The sequence below is a fragment of the Bubalus bubalis genome, chromosome X, assembly GCF_019923935.1.
Source record: "Bubalus bubalis isolate 160015118507 breed Murrah chromosome X, NDDB_SH_1, whole genome shotgun sequence".
NCBI lineage: Eukaryota > Metazoa > Chordata > Mammalia > Artiodactyla > Bovidae > Bubalus > Bubalus bubalis.
In genome coordinates, this window is record NC_059181.1 from 83,492,118 (window position 1) to 83,512,646 (window position 20,529).

Sequence of the window (20,529 nt, forward strand, 5' to 3'; positions counted from 1 at the left end):
CTCTCTGTTTTGGCTGGCCTCATGTCAGCATCAGTTGGCTCATGCTCTTCAGAAGGGCAAACAGGATTGTTTAAGGGCTTCCAAAGCATGGTGGTCTCAACAGCACCAAAGATTTGTGCACGCACATGACTCTCCTCTTCAGTTGCTTTCTACAGTTGTGGAAGACACACCGCAGGAGCTGCAGGATCTAGTGGTTCTTTCTTTGGCACCACTGTCACCTAAGATTCAGTTTCCATGTCGTGCATGCATTTCCAGGTGCACCATGCATTTCTCAAACCATCCATTGCTCTAGGCAGTTCTTTTTTTTCGGGATCCACTTTGGTGTCTGAAAACATGTCTTCAAAAATTCCTCTCACGTGATGGGAGATCCCTTGCATGGAAAAGTGAAAGTGTTAGTCACTCAGTCATGTATGACTGTAGTCTTCCAGGCTCCTCTGTCTATGGAATTCTCCAGGCAAGAATACTGGAGTGGTTAGCCATTCCCTTCTCCAGAGGATCTTCCTGACTCAGGGATCAAACCTGGGTCTCCTGCATTGGCAGGGAGAGTCTTGACCATCTGAGCCACCAGGCAAGTGTTTTCTTATTCCTTTGTTTGTTTTCAATCCAGAGGTTTAACAACATTTCTGTCTTTTCCATCCTTGGGTCACGAGGGATAGAGCATTTATTACATGCCATAGGTATACAGGAGGTGATATTGGCCTCAATAAGAGTTTCAGCTTTCCTTATGGAAATTCATTAATACAATATAAGCTACCTATAAAGCTATGTTTTACCTTTAAGAAGCTTAAGAGTGTCCCTTTTCTCTTCAAGAGATATTACTCTTCTTGCCCTTTAGTGACTTTCTCTGATGCTGGAGTCCTTGTACCTGGTTTCACTCTCTTCTGCCACAATAGTCACATTTATAGAAGCTATATTTAGGCTTTATGCTAATTAATGCAACCTGACAACTACTTATGAGGGATTTTATATTCCCCAAAGTCACAAAGTGTCAGCATATGATATTTGAGGACCAAGGATAAACGATAATATACTGTTGTGATACTTAGTGTAAAATAGGCTGATTGTGTAGGGGATGACTGGCAGAAGAATGGTAGAGGAAACAAATGACTCAGAAATTTCTTCACACTTTGTGGTATAGTCAGACAGACAATAACATGGCACTTGGACTGACTTCCATATGCTCAATTCAACATTTTCATGGTTGTCAAAATGGTATACAGAAGTAAATCCACCAATACTCAAATTCCTAATAAGGACAACTTGTAGTTAGGAAAGGATTACTATAAATTCTCCTTTAAGTTTTATCAGAAAGAAAGGCACTATTCATATTTGTAAAACAGTCTTCTAGCTATGATTTCCCGTGGCTTACTGCTGAATTCGATGTTATGTGAAAGGCAAACACAGCATTTAAGTGTATTTTCTGTAAACCTACAGTAACAATCAAACATCATCCTCTGACAAAATGTAGCCTCTGAAGATGGATATGCAAAAGTCAGGCAGGCCCTGAACAGCCCATGCTCAAGAAATGACTTGAGAAAGAAAGCGACAATGAAAGAATAAACTAGCCCCTTTTCAACACCCGGCCACTGATACTTTACTTTTATCCCCTCCTCCTGGGAAGATAGAGCGAAGCCTGGCTTTCTTATTCTTCTCTTCAGGGGCCATAGGAAGTGGTTTGGAGCTGTGGTTGAGTGCCGAAGAATCCCGGTTGTTACTGTTCATCCTCAGTGGGGGAGCTGGGGGTTTCTCTTCATTATCCAGACCGTCAGACATTTTCAGTTATAACTGATTGCACAGCTCCTAAAGAAGAGGAGGTGAAAATAGGAGTTCAGAGAGGTCTGAAAGACAATCTGGTATATACAGGAGGTCTAACGTCTTAGAAACAGAAGCACTGGTCTCATGCAATCTCAGGTTTGACAATAACCATTCTGAGGGCTTCCTTTTCTAGAGGGAAGGGAGCTGTCTCCCTAAGGCCTAATGATACAATTTCCTAAAGAGGAAAGCAAAGGTGAGTTTTTTCAACATGTAGATACAAATACCTAAGATGCTTTCTCCCAAAGACACTCTATTTTCTGCTGTCCACACACAGTCTTTTAATGCACAATTTACAATCTTTCCTCTTTCTGAGCAAGATTGGGCACAGGAGCAGAAAGGGTGACAGAGGATGAGATGGTTGGATGGTATCACTGACTCAATGAACATGAGTTTGAGCAAACTCTGGGAGCTGGTGATAAACAGGGAAGCCTGGAGTGCCGCAGTCCATGGGGTTGCAAAGAGTCAGGCAGGACTGAGGACTGGTGATTGAACAACAACAATGATCATTTTGGTCACGTAGCACCACCTCCTCGGAGTCTAGAATTGACATAGGCCTGGTTGTTGATTTTTGATGCCCACAACAATCATGTTAGTCACTTTGATACTGGGATGCCTTTGGCATCTGATTCTTACCTGTGTGTACCTGATGAACAAAACACATTCTATTGCTTTATGAGAAAGAACTGAGAAACAATCTATTAAACCTGGTAGTTTCAGCAGAGTTGGGGTAGACTGCTAGGAGAAGCACTGCTCCATCTTCAAGTAACAGAGTAGATGATAGAACAGAGATAAGTGTCACCAGGAGCAAAGAGGAACTCCAAGGAGAGGACTGTTTCCTGAGGAGACACCATAACCCTATTCCTTGTCATATTTTATGTCCTAGAAGAGGGAACAAGGGAGTTGACAGGGGTGACAGGCTTGTAAGAACCAGTTTGGGTCTTAGCAACTAATCTGCTCTTAATTTCATTATTCTCTAGTATTTTGTGCCGAGAGCTGAACACATTTGGGTTTCATCCCACTGAAGGGTTACGTGAACTGGAAAAGCACAAACTCAAGGAAATGTTTCAGTTCCTAGCTGTCTTCCCACTCTAGTTCAAGTCTTTCCACTAGGGCCCTGACACTTGCCATTTCTAGGCAGGTGTTACAAGGACCTTCCAGGGGAAACAGTGGGGGAGGGATGGAGTGGGAGTTTGAGGTTAGCAGATGAAAGCTAATGTATGCAGAATGGATAAATAACAAGTGAACTATATTCAATATCCTGTGGTAAACCATAATGAAAAGGAATGCATAATATATATATTAATCATATATATATATATATATATATATATAGCTAAATCACTTTGTTGTACAGCAGCAATACATGCAACATTGTAAATCAACTATACCTCAGTTTTTAAAGAGTACCTACCAAGTGAATCTCCACTTCCAATACAAGGAAAATCAAATCCTACTGCAACAAAATCTTTGTAATTTCATCAAGTATTAACTGGCACTAATTAGCAGTATAAGAGCTCTCCAAACACAATTCAGCATATCACTTTATTCCAATAACATACCTAATGGGAGGGGGGTTCAGGATGGGGAGCACATGTACACCCGTGGCGGATTCATGTCAGTGTATGGCAAAACCAATACAATGTTGTAAAGTAAAAAAAAAAAAAAGAAAAAAGAAAATCAACAACAACAAAAACATTACCTGTTCTAATGAGAAATAACCTGCTATCATTCTTTTCAGCCCTTCAGAGGTTACATGTTTATTATTTTCAGTAATGAATTCTAAATTATATTAAGTGGAAATTTAAAAAAAATTTACTGTTTAAAATTTTCTCAAATATATAGAGCCTGTAAGTATTCAAAAATAACTGAGTACCAATTCATAGCTTCTCCATCTGCACAGGTGACCGCCAACAAACAATGATTGGTGAGATTGATTTGCACAAGAGATCTATTTTCCTTTGCCTAACTGTCATGCCTTGCATCATCTTAATGAATTAAGACCAATTCTAGTTTTTGGGGGGAATCATGACAGTGAAAATATTCAGTAGTAAATGTTTTGTTACTACCACCACCAGCTTTGTAAGTCTCACATTTTCCTATATGGGTGAAACTGTGTTCTCTTTATTGTTTACTCACTTGGTCATATCTGACTCTGCAACCCTATGAACTGTAGTCCGTCAGGCTCCTCTGTCCATGGGATTTCCCAGGCAAGAATACTGGAGTGGGTTGCCATTTCCTTCTCCAGAGGATCTTCCCAACCCAGGGATCAAACTTGCATCTCCTGCTTGGCGGGCAGATTCTTTACCACTGAGCCACCAGGAAAGCTGGTGAAACTATAGCACAAGGTAAAATGAAAAAGAAACTGTGATGTCCAGGATCAAGTATATCCATAGACTACTGGTAAATTTAAAAAAAAATTTTTTTTTTAGTTTTTATTTTATTTATTATTATTATTATTTATTTATTTATTTACTTTACAATAGTGTATTGGTTTTGCCATACATCAGCATGAATCCACCACGGGTGTACACTGTATGCAAGACAGCAAAAGAGACAGAGATGTATAGAACAGTCTTTTGGACTCTGTGGTAAATATTTTAACTAGAATATGAAATCAGTGCTAATGGGTCTACATTCCCTTTCACATTTTGATCCTTCTCAATTCATTCTTTCTCCAGAAGATAAGTGAGTTTAAGACTGATTTCACCAATGGTATTCTGTATCAGACAGGTTCATGGTTTTTACTTAGTGTTGAAGAAGAATTTGCTAGACAAAGATTAAAAGTACTAGTTTTTTCGCCTTGTGTGTGTTTTGTTTGTTTTCCTTTCTGGGTTTAAAAATAATGCCTGAATATGAGATGATTATTAAATAAAGCTCAAATGTACAGAATCTTGGTAAAAATAATGAAATTTGAAAGTTATTGCAAAAGAACTGAGAATTGTAAGTAAGACCTAGAAAACAGATTTCTGAAAAATGTGTCTCATGGGGAGAGAGAGCCACCATATTCTGGATGATATCTATTTTCTGAGGACATATTTAACTTGAGATGACAGAAGCCAGAGAAACATACATGGCCTCTTTAAAATTATATACAAAACTGATCTTACACAATAAGGCAAGTAGGAGTCTGAGCTATTCAGGGTTCTAGTGCACCTACGTAATCCAAAATACTAGGCGCCTTTGTTGTGAATAATTAGGTGTGGCTAACAGTGGCTTTTTTCATCCTTAAATACTCTCTCTGGCTAGAGACTCAAAAAGTAGATGCCCTGTTTCTTTTCAGGTCGAGATTAAAAAGGGCTACTTGGAATATAGAACTCACACTATACTCTCCTATACTAGACTAGAAATTGCTGCCGAAAATATGAATACCACATACTTGCCATGGTCCACATCACAGGCATTCTGTAAAGGACCCAGGTTAAATGGCACACCTTTCGACTGCCCAGCAAACTGGAATCAGTTTAATCCTGTTCAACTCATCAAGGGATTATAAGAAGGGCTGAAATAAATCTCTTACAGAGATGGGAATGAAACTGAAGAATCTTGGTCCATTTCCACAATAGGAACACGAAGCAAATAAACACTCAGTTTACCTAGACATTTCAGATTCAGTTTTGCTCAAATTATCCTAATATTACGTCAGTTCTTTGTGACCCTTTACAAGGCACAACCAATCTTCATCTTTTTATAATGGTCCCAGATAATTCTGAGTTTGTGACAAAGGAATAATGTGGGCGACTCCTTATCTCTAACTCACCTTAAAAGCAAGGGCTTCAGAGTATACTTTTAGGTGACCAATGGAGAAAGGGTAGGGCCCTGTAAGGCACTCTTTTTTTTTTTAAATATAAAATTATTTATTTTAATTGGAGGTTAATTTACAATGTAAGGCACTCTTGCTGTTAATCTATTTGCTTCCCAAGTGGGAGGTATCTCCAGCTATTCCACAAACATAGAAAAAAAGGGGGAGTCTATTCTGTTATGTTTATAAACAATGCTGATTTACTAAGCCAGGTCCCTCCCCTGAGACACCTCTCTACAAAGGAAACTATTAATGGATTGCTGGTTCAATCTGCCTATGAGGTCATTATTTCCAAGATCTTGAAAGAGACTATTTTGTTTGGGGTAGCTGTAGGCTCTACTTCAAGAATTGTACAAAAGCACCATTATTCTCCAGGAACCCAATCGAAAAACTGTTGATCTTTAAAGTTTAACTGTTGTTGTTCACTTCTGCAACACAGAAGAAACTTGCAAGTGTGGGTCATGCTGGACCCAGCCACCAGCCATGTCCTTTCACTTCTAGAACATGGCCCTTTGCATTGTTGGAGGAACAGCTAATGTGAATGGACACCCAGCAACAGCTTGTATCTGTTCACAAATTGCTTTCAGACTTGGCTACTAGGTTTTTTCCAAGAGAATTCAAATGGCTTTTGCAGATGGTATATTTTTGGTCCAGCCCTTGGGAGTTAATGTGGCTTACCAAGGTTCTGTAATTACAATTGAAATTCATCAGCAGTAAGAAATGAGCCTCTTGTCTCACAATAACCAATAAGCTGGAACAACCCTCTTTCAGAGTACAAAAAAGATTAATTTTTCATTTCCCTCCCTCCTTATCTCCCTTTTTCTCTCACTCTCCTATATACTTCCATAGTCCCACCCCCAAATGCAAGGGCAGGCATGTGCACACAGGTGCACACACATGTGCGTACATGTGCGCGCACACACACACACCCCTTCACTGAGTCGCCTTTTGACACAGAGATTTACTACAAAGTATTTCAGAGGAAAACTTATCAAGACGCATGGCAACTTTAGATGAAATGACTAGGCACTGTATATACTGGTCATTCTCTCATTCTTCCAAATGTATTCTGTTAATGTGGTACCAAATGAAACCCTCAGAGAACATTCATTAGGTTAAAAAAAAAAAAGCCACCAACCTGCATGTTCCAGGAGTCAAGGGGAAAGATAGGTGCTCAAATATATTCTAGATAATGTGGCCAAAATTCATACCATGACATAAGTGTGGAATTGGATACAATCAAAAATACCAATTGTGCCCATTTGTCACAGGTGCTCTACTCACATGTGTGAAAGGTGAGAATCCAGAAATACTGGTCCTACGACTTGCAAGACCATCTATGAAGCCACTGGCAACTGAAATCAATATTTTCATCAGATCTGATACCATCAGAGACAATGGTATCTGATACCATACAGAGACAATGCATGTCTGTATTATTCTATCTGCTTTCAAATATCTAAATCACTGTTTATTTGCATACTTTCCCGATGAGAAACAAACTAATACTGGCCTCCTTTCAAAAACAAAAGCCTAGGCCAGCAGACACACAGCCATTATCTAATAAACCCAGAGGTAAAGTTCTCAAACCACCAACCACACAAGGCCATTACTATAAATCGGTGAGCCCATCAATACTGCTTATGTCCCTCTCATATCAAACTAGAGGATATAACGCAGGAATGAGATGCAGCCCAGGGGAAATTTCCAAGGTTTCTGACATTTCTGAGATACCTACAAAAATAATAGGGTTGGCTGCAAGACACCTGAAGCTGATGAGATGACAATCAAACTGACAAGCACACATAAGAAAGAAGATTGATTTTGGTATCACAAAAATGTAGTCAACAAATCAAAGAACTCTCACTATGTTAAGACATTAATAGAACATTAGGGCATTTCAAATTTCTAGAATTGGGTAAATCTTTATAGCAAGAATTAGCTCTACAGATCAATAAGAAGTGAACTTTTAATAAGTTTCCAGATTTGGAGGTATTAGGCTGACACAGATTTAAAGTCAGCCAACATCTCCTTAGACAAAGATACCAACACTGGACTGTTCTTTGTATTTGGGGATGAGGTTACTGCTTTTACTGTGAGAATGGTGTATACACTGAATTATATTTGGTTGTGGGAAAAAGGATCCAAGAGTTACTTGCTGGCTCTTTCTTGGGCTCCCTTGTAAACAGAAGTGCACATTTTTCAAGATGGCTAGCTGAGCTTCCAGGTATAAACTGTGATGGGGACACAAATGATGCTTTGCTAACTAGCCTATGCTGATACTAAACCCACTTTACCTTAGACACATTCTTAGCAACTGAAGTAGCCAGACACTTATGATTGACAGTGTAAGTAGATGTAGTGAACTGTTTTCAATTGCCAAAAAAGGAACAAAACACCTGGCCTTCCACAAAGGGGACAATGTATTTATCCTTTGAAAGAATATACAGTGCTTTGCATTTTACAGCAACTTGCATCTGAAGATTTCTAGCAAATTTTCAGCCATTGTTTCCCATAATAGGCTAAGATGCCAAAGAAGTGAGAAAGGGCATTCCTCCCATTCTATAGGGAGGAGAAGCTGCCACATCTGTGTCCCTCAGTAGCCCTAAACCCCCACTCCCAGGCTAGGTAGACGAGAGCCTGACCCCTAACAATAGCCAACCAGATGGGCCCAACTTAGCATTTTTACCATCTGGTCTCCAACTGCATGTAGTCATTAAAAATGTCATCCCCCTCACTAGATCATAAACTCCTAGAGGGTAAGAACTCCTCAGTCATAACTGTCATGCTTTCATACTGCCTAGTACAGTGCCTTGTTCCTAGTAGGCATTAAATACACATGTGAGGGAATGAATGGAACTCTATATGTTCTATGCATTTGTTGAAGCTCTGAGTACGTTTTTCTTAACGTTGAATAAGCCTATATGCTTACTCCAAGCAAGTCTGAGCCAAGAAGGAGTTCGGACATTTTGGCACTAGTCTGTTGGCCAAGAAATTGGGCATCATGGAAAAGCCAGCCACCTTTGGATTATCAACACCTCATTGTTCACTATATGACCTTGTAACGACCACGAGTTTATTCAAGCTCTGCTCTTATTTGAGCCAGACAACAACATGTGAAGAAGGGAGCACCATCCGCATTTTCCACATGGGGAATTAACAAGGCATAGAGGTTAAATGACTTACCCAAGGGTCGTAAAATAACTGCCAAGAACCAAGACTAGAATCTTGAACTCTCCTCAATTCCCTTCCCTTGATACCATTACAATGTGGATCCAGGTAAACCCACCCACACATGCACACACTCTTTCTCTTTATACATACACTTTCATCCTCCCCAGATATTCATATGACAGTTCTACCTTTTTTCATTTCAACCCACTTAAGGCTGGTACTTACTGATTTCAACTGCATTTCTCATCCAAAGACCCAAGGCTAGAAGATTTACTGACACAACTCCAGGAGGATTCGTTGGCCGGTAGGACCAATTCTTAGATGGCCTTGTTTTGGGGCTTGTCTGTTCTGGGGCACTCACCAAGGGAACTCTGCCATCAGAGACAGGGGTGTGCTGTTTCAGAGAGCCTCGCCTGGGAGATACCATTACAGCGTGTAATGGAGGGAAGCCATTTCGAAGATCATTTGATCAGGAGGAGCTGAGCTACTTATTAGGCAGATTTGCAAAAGCAGCCAGACAAGTAAGGGAGGCACTAGCTCTTTTTACAGCTGCCTTGTTTCAGTCTTAGATCCTGCAAAAGATAGCTCACGACTGACACACATACAAAACATGGTCACACAGAACACATTCATGCTCTGTCTCACACACAAGAGCAAATGAGGTCAGTTCTGCTGTAGTCCTATTCTCTGCTAGCATCTTTCTGAGTGACTTCCATTGTTTGCATCAGGAACTTCACATTAATGAAATCCAATAAGCCAGCATATTATAGTTGCAAATTTCAATGATAGGTTGCAAATCAAGAAATTAATAGGTATACCACAGCATACTGCACATATTATGTGGGACAAGTAGCTCCCTATTTGAGCGACTTCCTAAGCTTCTAAATGGATGCAGCACCGTACTTTATTATTCATTGTGTATGCTGCATGAGCTAATGCCAAGAAAAGGCTAATGACCATCTGACGTGTGTTTATATTTGCAAACTGATGCATTATTACAGGTTTGGGCCTTTCATTTCCAACACTGATGTTCTAAAAAGAGAAAATAAGATGCAGGAAGAACAGAGGTAGAAATTGTTAAAGCATAAAAAAGTAAAAGATGCTTCAAATAAATGTGGAGGGGGGGAAGAGAAGTAAAATTCAAGTAATAAAACACTTCCTAATTCTCAAAACAGAACACAGTATCCTTGGAGGCTGTTGGACAGAAAAAAATTAGATGCAGATGAGCAGCCCAAGTGAACAGGATATGGTAAACCAACATCTTGAGTCTCTGGGGTTCTAACTGCTCTCTGTGACTATGCATGGGTGATAATTATACCCTTCCCTGATTGACTCTGGTGAAAGTCACAAATTCCCTCAAACTCAAGCCTAAAAATTCAATTGTCAATATTGCTAGGGCTCTTTGTATATATAGAGATGTCTGGACATTGTTTTCAAACCTGTGCCTTATGGCTCATTGACCTAGGAACTTGCTCTAGTCTCAATTTTTCTATACTCAAATTGGCTTTCTATAGGGAAGGTACCCACTGAACATTCGAAGAGCTACATGGGGTCAATTGAGACATTCACATAACATTTTTGTAAACTAGGAATTTAGATCATTTTAGCAAAGCTCATATTCTACCCACCTGCTGCTACGTCGCTTCAGTCATGTCTGACTCTGTGCGACCCCATAGACGGCAGCCCACGAGGCTCCCCCGTCCCTGGGATTCTCCAGGCAAGAACACTGAAGTGGGTTGCCATTTCCTTCTCCAATGCATGAAAGTGAAAAGTGAAAGTGAAGTCGCTCAGTTGTGTCTGACTCTTAGTGACCCCATGGACTACAGCCCACCAGGCCCTCCGTCCATGGGATTTTCCAGGCAAGAGTACTGGAGTGGGGTGCCATTGCCTTCTCCGAATTCTACCCACCACCCCTCCAAAAAAGACATTTTGCTAGAACTGGAGGTCAAAGAATTTGAACTGGTATAAAATGCAGCAACTCTTCTTCCAGCTTTTGCCCCCTCAACCAAAGTTTACAAAAGAACTGAGCATGTGTCTATATAGCATGTGGGGGGCTATAGTTAATGAAGAGGAAATATTATCTTTAAAAAAAGGAAGAATGGGAAATGATCAGACCCAATTTCCATCTATCACACTTCACAAATGGTAGGGGATAAACTGCAGGCCACAGCCTTAGTTGTAGGAATTCCCCATCTCCTACCCCCACCAAAAGGGATTATTATTGTCTTAAAGAAAACTGGCCCTGGGTCTAAGAAAAGATTACAGTCCACCCAAAGAAATTCCTCTAGAAACCAAAAGCCTAAAGGATGACCTCACAATCAAGCCTGCTGGCTTTCCTGTACCAGCTAAGTTCACTTACGAGCTTCAGATCCACCAAGTGATTCATTCTCCTTGCGGCTGGGTACTCAGCCACATGGTTGCAGCTGCCACTGCCCAGTTCTCTAAGATATGGCTCATGACTGGTTCATGCTGGAGCAGACCCCTCCTCCAGCACACCATCAGTTTTGATGCCCCAGTACTCATCCGCACACACAAAGAGAAGGCTGCAAGATACCTAAGTGTTTCTGTGGCCTGGGGAAGTCCCCAGACTGAGATCATAGGGCCCAGCCCTTACCTCTCAAATGAAGGAAATGATATCCTGGTAGGAAAAGTGCAGATAAAACAGAAGCAGGATTTAGTGCAAGGAGTGGGAATGAGCAGAGGGACTCAGTCAGTAGTTCCCAATGACTCCTGTGGAGCCAGAACTATGGCCTAGAACACATCCTGACCAAAACTGGGGGAAGGAAGGGACTTCCCTGGCAGTCCAGTGGTTAGAATTCCACACTTCCACAGCAGAGATAGGTTCAATCCCTGGTTGGGGAACTACGAGCTCACGTGCCATACAGCATGACCAAAAAAAAAAAAAAAAAAAAGTGGCAGGAAAAGGGGAGGAAAGCTGAGTGTTCATAATAAATAAATATATATAACTCTGTATTACAATTCTGTATCAAGCAATGGTCATCTCAGAGTGTTCTTTCTCCTTTAAGATTGAGCCTAATACATTCCCTGCACTTACAATGATGTCAGCCAATCACCAGTGGGTTATACAGCTGTATAAAGAGAGGAAAAGGAAGATCTTATGTCAGCCTGACATTGCTTTTTATAGGAAAAGAAACCAAGTACATGACTTCTTATTATGGATTGCTGATTGACTTTCATTTCAAAGAATCTGAAGACCAAAACAGAGACCTGCTACCCTGTAAGACGGTCAGATAGTAACTCATGCCTCTTAAGCAACCCATCTGTGCTTGTATTCATTTATTTCAATAACAAATATTTATTGAGGCTTATGTACTAGGTACCATGCGAGGTGCAGGGAGTAAAGAGATAAACATCAGTCAATGTCCATCCAGCCCTGAAAGAGATTATATAGGCTTGAATAGTGGGTTTCATCTCTGGCTGCATATTCTATATAAAATGTATATTAAATATACAGATAACAATACAACTACAGAATTGGTAAGGGCCTGTGTTTTGCAAATTGAAGAGTGTTAAAATAAAAAGAGGGACTGGAGGAGTTCAGAAGGAAGAAAAGACACTTTTTGACTACTATCCTACTAGATGAGAAATTAGTACCAATTTTAGTACCAATACCTGCACATTCAAGGCAAGTGTTTGATATGGATGTTCATGCCTTTCATCTTCACGCCACCAGCATTCATACCTACCAGGTATTGTGTCAGGTACATGGAGATATATACAAATAGAGATGAATGAAGACCAGTTCCAGTCTTCAAAGAGCTCACAGTTAAATAAGGATGGTGGACATGCATACATGCAATAGGAAATACAAAGGGATGCAACCCAGGTAGGCAAAGGATGCTTTAGAGGGATAGAGCAGAAAGGGTAACTAATGTTCTCAGAGAAGATCAGACATATATCACTTCAGCAGAGTATTGAAGGATGAGTAGGAGTTTGCTGGGGTTTGAGAAATGGGAAGTACTAGGGTGGTGTAATACATTATTCAAGAGTATATTCCAGCAAACAAATACTCCAACCATGCTAGATCATGTTTCTAAGGTTTAGGCACCTGTTTCTCCTGAACTAAGAGATTCTGGTCTTATGTAAAAACAGATCTTAAAACTCTGGAAGAAAGTAACACATATAAGACTTTCAAAAGCCAGAACACAGGATCCTGGTAACATATAGAAGGGACCAGTATGGGTGACACAAAGAATTTTCCAGACCTAAAGTCATATATGAGCAGAACAGACTTCTTTGAGGGGAAATATATTAAGACTATAATATGTGGGAAAAGAAACCACTTCCTTTCATGTTCCATTTAAGAACTAAGTTGCATCTTGTTCCCTAATTGTAATTTCTGGAGTTGATTTTTAGTTAGGTCTTTTTATAAACCCCCCAAAATTGTCTCCAACCAAAGAAGAATGGCTAGTTCTAGCTCCATTCCTGGATTGTTCTGCAATCTTGAGGCAATCAATAAATCTTCATAAATAAATTCAATCCTTCATTCAGCATTTATATAGTGTTAATATGTGCCCAGAAGGAGAGGGATGCTTTGAAAAGTTAGTGCAGGAAGGGTAGCTAGTACTCCCCACAGGTGTCTGAGGATACTACACTTGAGCAAGGTATTGAAGGATAAGTAGGAGCTCACCATGGTCTAGGGCAAGAGATGAACTAGTTAGTCCCTGCCCTCGAGGAAAACAGTTTCATGGGTGTTGGCCATGGCAGCTCAGGGTGAAGATGACAACAAGTAGCTACTGATGGACAAGAGAGGGGTTCCCAACAGCCTGAAGAAGGAAGCTTCACAGAGGAAGTATATTTGAGTTGAATTTAAAAGGACAAGTAACCAAAGGTAACATTTCAGGCACAAGGAATATGTACTAAGACCAAGAGAAGATTACAGACAATGCAGTATGAGAGAAGCTACACGTAACTTGATGCAAAAAAAAAAAAAAAAAAAAGACCAGTAAAGACCAAATTAAGAAGGATCTCATATGCCTTTCTTAGGGGTTTGGACTCTGCCTGTCTAGATAAAAAGCCATGCGTGAGGAAGCATGGGCAGTATGGAAACAGGAAAAGAGAGGTTTCAAAAAGTAGCTCTATTCTGGACATTGGCCAAAGATGGCAGAGATGCTAGTAGTGGGATTAACTGGTCTCAGGACCCTAAATAGAAATCTGGGTACAAATAGAGTTCTATCCCAAGAAGCCCGGAGGAGTGTGGGAGGACTAATATGGGGTTTTTTTTAGCCTTTAGGGGGTCTTCCAGCTTTATTTAAGGATAATTGACAAATTTAAAATGTATATATTTGGGATGTACAATGTGATTAATGCTTTAATATATGTATACAATGGGAAATGGTTATCACAATCACATTAATTCATACATCCATCGTCTCACATTGTTTTATTTTTTGCTTTGTTTTGCTTTTTGGTATGTTGAAAACACTTAAGATCCGCTCTCTTAGCAAATTTCAAACATACAGCACAGTATCATTAACTCCAGTCATCATGCTGTTCATTACATCCCCAGTGTAGCCTTTACCTTTTGTTCAGGATTCCAGACAGAACTGTGCTTCAGTTTGTTTTTAGGAAATGAGAGTAAACAACTAGCTTAGAATGGTGATTATTTAAAAAGCTAATGAAGTTGGTATGCTGATAACAAATATGATGATGTGGAAGGCCCCTTAAATGAGCAGCCACTGGACTGCCACCAGTAATCATATTCCCAAGAGAATTCTAAGAACACATTATTCTGGTTTTAGCCAACAGGACAGCCCTTATCAGTTTCATAAAAAAATTGTCTAAATTTTTATAAAGACTCTACCAACAAACATAAACATTCTACAAAGACTAAATATCTACAAATGGTCCTCAAATATATAACTTTTCTACAAGTCTACGTACAAAGAAGAGAGAACAAACACCGTGACACATTGGATACCTCAATAAAAATTATACTAGAAATATCTAGTGGGAAGCAAAACCAAGATCTAAGAACCTTGTCTTTATTACATAGCAAAAATAAAAAGCTGAAAGGAACATCAATTCACATGTGATTGGGAAAAAATTCTCTCTAGCTATATCTATTCCTCTCAATGTGTGTGCTCAGTTGCCCGGTCGTGTCTGACTCTTTGCAACCCCATGGACTTTAGCTCGCCAGACTCCTCTGTCCATGAAATTTCCCAGGCAAGAATACTGGAGTGGGTTACCATTTCCTTCTCCAGGGGATCTTCCCAACCCAGAGATTGAACCTGCACCTCTTGCATCTCCTGCATTGGCAGGTGAATTCTTTACCACTAGTGCCACCTGAGAAACATTCCTCTCAATAGAGACAGCAAAATTAAGACAATAAATATAGACAGAGTAGCATTCATAACATGTTTATATGGCATTATGGAATGGTTCAATGGAGAGCAGGATATGTGGGCTGAAAATATTAATTTGGAGACCTTCAGCATGGAAGTAGGTGCAATCTCCCAGAAAGACACAGGATGACAGAAGGCAAGATCTCAGGGGAACACCAATATTTAGGGGCTGGAGGAGGAACCAGGGATCCTTGAGAAATACGGTTAAAGAAGTGGAGGAACTGAATCTATGACATCATGGAAACCAAGAGAAAAGTATTCCAAGATGAGTATGGCTATGAGGCAAATGTCACAGAGAGGTCAAAAGTGCGCTTATCTTTTTGTCCTTTCATCCTTTTCCTAGGGTTCCCTAAAGTTGATGCCTCATCATTTTCAGGTCAGAAGAGAAACAGCCAAGGAGCCCCAGAGGTCTAGTGATGTGTTTCAGTATATTTCAAGAATTTCTATTTCCAGGCTCTGGACATTTGGTACTCCTCGAGCAGCATGAACAACACCACATGACATGCCTTGAGAAAGATTTTCCTTTTGGTGCGAACTGGTACTGCCATAGCCATATATCACCACGACCCTCAGCTTTGCTGCAAAGGGCACTCTTATGATGTCACATTTGTTGCACTTCTGCAACATGCTGGACAACACACAAGACACAGAGAGAAACACCACAACACAGAGACACAGAGAGAAACACCACATGGTTCAGAGAACAGAAAAACTGTAGCTACCATTTAGACATTTTTTTTTCCACAAGGTTTATGCTCAATTCAAAGAGGTCGTACTTGCTAACCACCACCTCAAAGACGCTGTGAAGCAAAGATGCAAATATTCAGCCTGGACTGGAACCTTCTCAGCCCAGCACTGCTGCTAATGAGCTTTATGACCTTGAGTACATCCCTTGATTGCTCTGAATCTTTTTCTTCACAGACGAAAGGTGACTACCTCACCAAGAGGTTGTGAGGATCAAATGATCCACATGTGAGAAATGAGTAAAGCAATTTAAGGTATGTTACCCACAGAAGATGTTTACAATTACTGCCACAGATTTCATGGGCCATAAAATCACCACCATTCATTAAGATTTATGTCCTAGGCACTCTGCTAAAAGTTACTCATGAACCAGTTCACATAACTTGCATAACCCCTTGAGGTATCATTATTTTCATTTTACAGATGAAACTGACATTCAGAGACAGCAGCTTACTTGCCAAGGTCACAGAGTGAAACTATACAAAGACAAATACCATACGATTATCACTTATATGTGGAATCTAAAATATGACAAAAATGAACTTATCTACGAAGCAGAAACAGACTCACAGACACAGAGAACAGACTTTGGAGACTTGTGGTTGCCAAGGTGGGTGGGGTGGGGTGGGGGAGGGTTGGATTGAGAGTTTGGGATTAGCAGATGCAAACTATTATATATAGAATGGATAAATAACCAGGTCCTATTGTATGGCACAGGGAACTATATTCAATATTCTGTAATAAACCATAATAGAAAAAAGTCTATACAATCTCATGTCTGTGTGACTCCAAAGTCTATGCTCTTATTTATGCTTCCTCAATCACACTACAGTTTTATGTGAAATGATGAGTTCTCAGTTACCACAGCTTTCGCATAGACAACAAAGTTCTTAGGGCTTTGAGATGGGTGAACTGTGCTTCCATTGTGATGTTTTGGAACAAAGCTTGGAAATGAGCAGACCCAGTGCCCACAATGCAGGCATTTCAGCATTAGAATCAAGGTCAGAGGCGTGCCTGTGGTTAGAGACCAGATCTTGGGCTCCACTAGCATGAGGAGTCTTTTTCATCCCCCCTCCCCTAAGTTTCGGTATACCAGCAAATGAAGGTGACATTACTGACGGCTTCACGATTTCAAGGGAAATGTTGTAGGATGAGGGGGGACATCGAAATGAACAAGAAACATCACTACAGTGACCAGATAAGGATGTCCTAAAATGACACAGGAATTGAGGAAATGCTCATGGGTTTTCTTTTTCACCTTTCTTAAGTGGGAATGAGCATTGACCCAGCTTGTGGTTAAGAGAAATAAAAACTTAAAGAAAAGCAGGCAACAAGTTCTGTGAAAATTGGATCTTTGGCAGCAAAGAACCATACTGTTTCTCTGTTACTTCAGGGTTCTGCCCCTTTGAAAGCACCGCAGTCCAAGGGTTGTGGTAAGGATAGTAAGAGCTACCATTTGTTGAGCACTGACTTTGTGCTCAACATTTGTTGAGGGAGACATTGCATTTCATCCTAACAACTCAATGAGGTAGATGGTATTAGTGTCATGCCCATTTTACAGATGAGGAAACTGAGACTTGAGGAGCATAAGTAGTTGACTCAAACCAGGTTACATGGTAGGAAGTGGCCAAATTGGGATTCAGAAGCTGGGGTAGCTAATTCCAGAGTCGGTGCTCCTAATGCTTCTTGCAAAAACAGGACTCACTAGAAAAGACCCTGATGCTGGGAAAGACTGAGGGCAAGAGGAAACGGGGATGACAGAGGATGAGATGGTTGGATGGCATCACTGACTCAAAGGACATGAGTTTGAGCAGACTCCAGGAAACAGTAAAGTACAGGGAAGCCTGGTGTGCTACAGTTCATGGGGTCACAGAGTCAGACACGCCTTAGTGACTGAACAACAATGAACAACACCACCTCTATCATAATGAATGAACAGGTTATTAGATATTTTGAGAAGTATAAAATACCATATAAATACAAGGGGTGGGTCTCTTTATTTAGCACTCCTCACTGTATTGAAGTGAATTCAGGTAGGTGCATTTTTCCCCTCCTAAATTTCAGTCAGTACTGTCAGTTTTATAATTTGCTTTCAGTTAAGTCTCAGCACATTGGCAGAACAGATCAAATATAAATTTGCCAGGCAATTTCCCTAAAGCTGTCTCCTGGAGGAGGTTGTGGCTAAATCTTGATTAAGTACAAGATTTCCATTAAGGTCTAAAGGCTCACTTTTCTTCCTCTGCCTTATGCCCAGTGATAAAGTGCTTTGTTACACAATTTTCTATAAAGATGAACCATCTTCCCTGTGCTAAGAAAGATATCTATGAGGCAGTCTGCTTTGGGAAGTGGCTTCCCTAATCCTGACTGCTGTTTCCAACCACTTATGGGCCTTCAAGGCCTTTGGATGTTGAAAAACCACTGGATGACATGATAAAAATTCCTCTAACCCCAAACTTCAAGACTGCTGCCTTGGACTACAGTTTCAAGTTGGTGACTTCATCTTTCTCATTCAAAGGAAATTACATCAAAGGCAGAGTCTAGGGCTTTCACCCTTTGCATTTCCCCCACTATGTAAGGTCCACAGAGGACTCTCAATCTGAGCTGGTAATGCCATTGGAATTCTGGGGTGGAGGGACAGAGGCACTGGATCTGTCCTGACAATATGCTGCTGCCCATCCATCCCTTTTAGTTTCTTAGCTGAGTTTCACAAGCAGCTGCTCTGAGTCTGGCATTATGCCAGGCATTGAGAATCCAAAATAGGTAAAGTGATGTGGTCTCTACTATTGAAGACGTTCTCAATCTAATGATGGGTGTGCATGGCAGGGTTGGGGGGAGCTGTTATTCCAGAGTACAGACTCTTCCCTATGGTGTGCCAGAAAATACATCACATGGCAGCACAGTCGTATTTTGCACTATTTTTCCTCCAGGGAGACTCCAGCAGGGGCAGCCACAGACTAGGGAGACTCCTACAGGGTGCTGGTGTGGACTAGGGTGGCTCACAGCTCTGGCACCAGGCTCCTGATCTACTGGTTCACTCCTGGGTTTTTTTCTCACCCTCTGCAAGGAAATCTACAGTCTGTCTGGAGTGCAAGGAAGTTTCTTCAGCTTCTCTTTACCCCCGCCTACTGAGAAATTTCCTCTGTTGACTTGACTTTTAACAGCTGTTGAAATTCCAGTGGAGTCTATATATGCACATGCACACTCACAATAGAAATGCATTTTATTATCCAGCTAGCTCATTAACCTTCTCTTTCTCCTCCTTGAATACCATGATCCAGAGTAAACAGGGGAAAAGCAGACCTGGCTGGATGAGAGGTACCTGCTTGGAAGCATGACTGCCCTTTCCACGTGTCTAATCAGCAGGCAATTCCAGATCATAAACATAAAAGCAGACACCTGCATTTGCATAGGAAACCACTAACGGTGCTTAAAGAAATGCACGCCTCACCTTCATCTCCCCTTGGGAGGGAAATGAAGTGGCAAGTTAAGCCATAAACTTGGAAAAGACAAACAAACCATCTAAATTCTAACCTCTCTGGAAAGGACTGGCTAAGGTTCTGCCTATTAGAGATGATTTCTGCAAAGGGAATCTATGGCAAAAGGATGTAAAACTTGATGTAGGATTTGAGTTGCTTCTTTTTAATCCTAGACATAAATCTCCTTACTTTCTGCTAGAAAGATCCAGTCCCATTGGCACCTGCTTAAGAGCAACTCTCTTCCTTTTAGCTGAAGCTGAGAAGAGAACAATGGCAAATGGGGGGGGGGTGACAGTTGTGATCATGAACACAATTGAGTGTGCCACAATGTGTATGTATGTGTGCATGTGAAGTAAGAAAGTGTGTGAATGTGGTAAAAATCAGTCTATGTGTATACATAAGAGTTTGGGAAAGTTTTACTTGGGTGTGTACATTAGAGTGTGGGTCACTATTTAGCACTATTGTGAATCTGTCAAAATGAGTGTTGCCATGTGTAAGTGTGATTACATGCAAATGTGACTGAGTTACAGTGATTGTGTCAGCACTGAGTACATGAGTGGAAGAGAATGCAATCCAGAGTGTACAAAAACAAGAGTTTAAATAGGTGAGATTGTGTTTATGGTGTGAGCATGTATAAATGTGAACATATGAGCATGTATACACATGTGTGTGTCCTGGTGAGTTATGAGATGTGTAAATGTGTAACTGTAGGGAGGAAAAGTGATGACAGTGCAAATGTGTTACAGTATATGAAATTGAGTGTGTGTATGGACTGCATGAGAAACAGGCAGAGGAATGTCAACCTGTATCTGTACACAAAGTGTGTGTGATTGTGTAGGAATTTGGGAGTTAAGGGTGACTATATCATCTGTGTGAATGTGAGTCTGTAGGTATGACTGGGAGTGTAAGAACGTAAGAAGGAACATCAATGGGTGAGTGTATGAGAACGTGAGCATGGGCGTGTGTCAGTATGGAAAGGTGAATATGACTATGGGGACTTCCCTGGCGGCCCAGTGGTTAGAACTCTATGCTTCCACTGCAGGGGGCACTGGTTTGGTCCCTGCTCGGAGACTTAAGATGTCATGTGGTGGGCCAAAAATTAAAAAAACAAAGTTAAAATACAGTGCATCAAATATATTAAATTAAAAATAAAATA

The 20,529-nt window shown here is 40.7% G+C and overlaps 1 protein-coding gene across 11 annotated transcripts in view; it reads right to left on the reverse strand.

The window, feature by feature from the left end:
- The window catches only part of PAK3 (p21 (RAC1) activated kinase 3), a 129,249-nt gene that overhangs the window by 99,631 nt on the left and 9,089 nt on the right, over positions 1-20,529 (reverse strand). For all 11 annotated transcript variants that reach the window (XM_044937502.1, XM_025277331.2, XM_025277330.2 and 8 more), the window contains one exon: positions 1,599-1,800. In XM_044937502.1, the coding sequence (XP_044793437.1) occupies positions 1,599-1,773 (175 nt within the window). In that variant the 5' untranslated portion in view covers positions 1,774-1,800. The remainder of the gene's footprint in view (positions 1-1,598; positions 1,801-20,529) is intronic.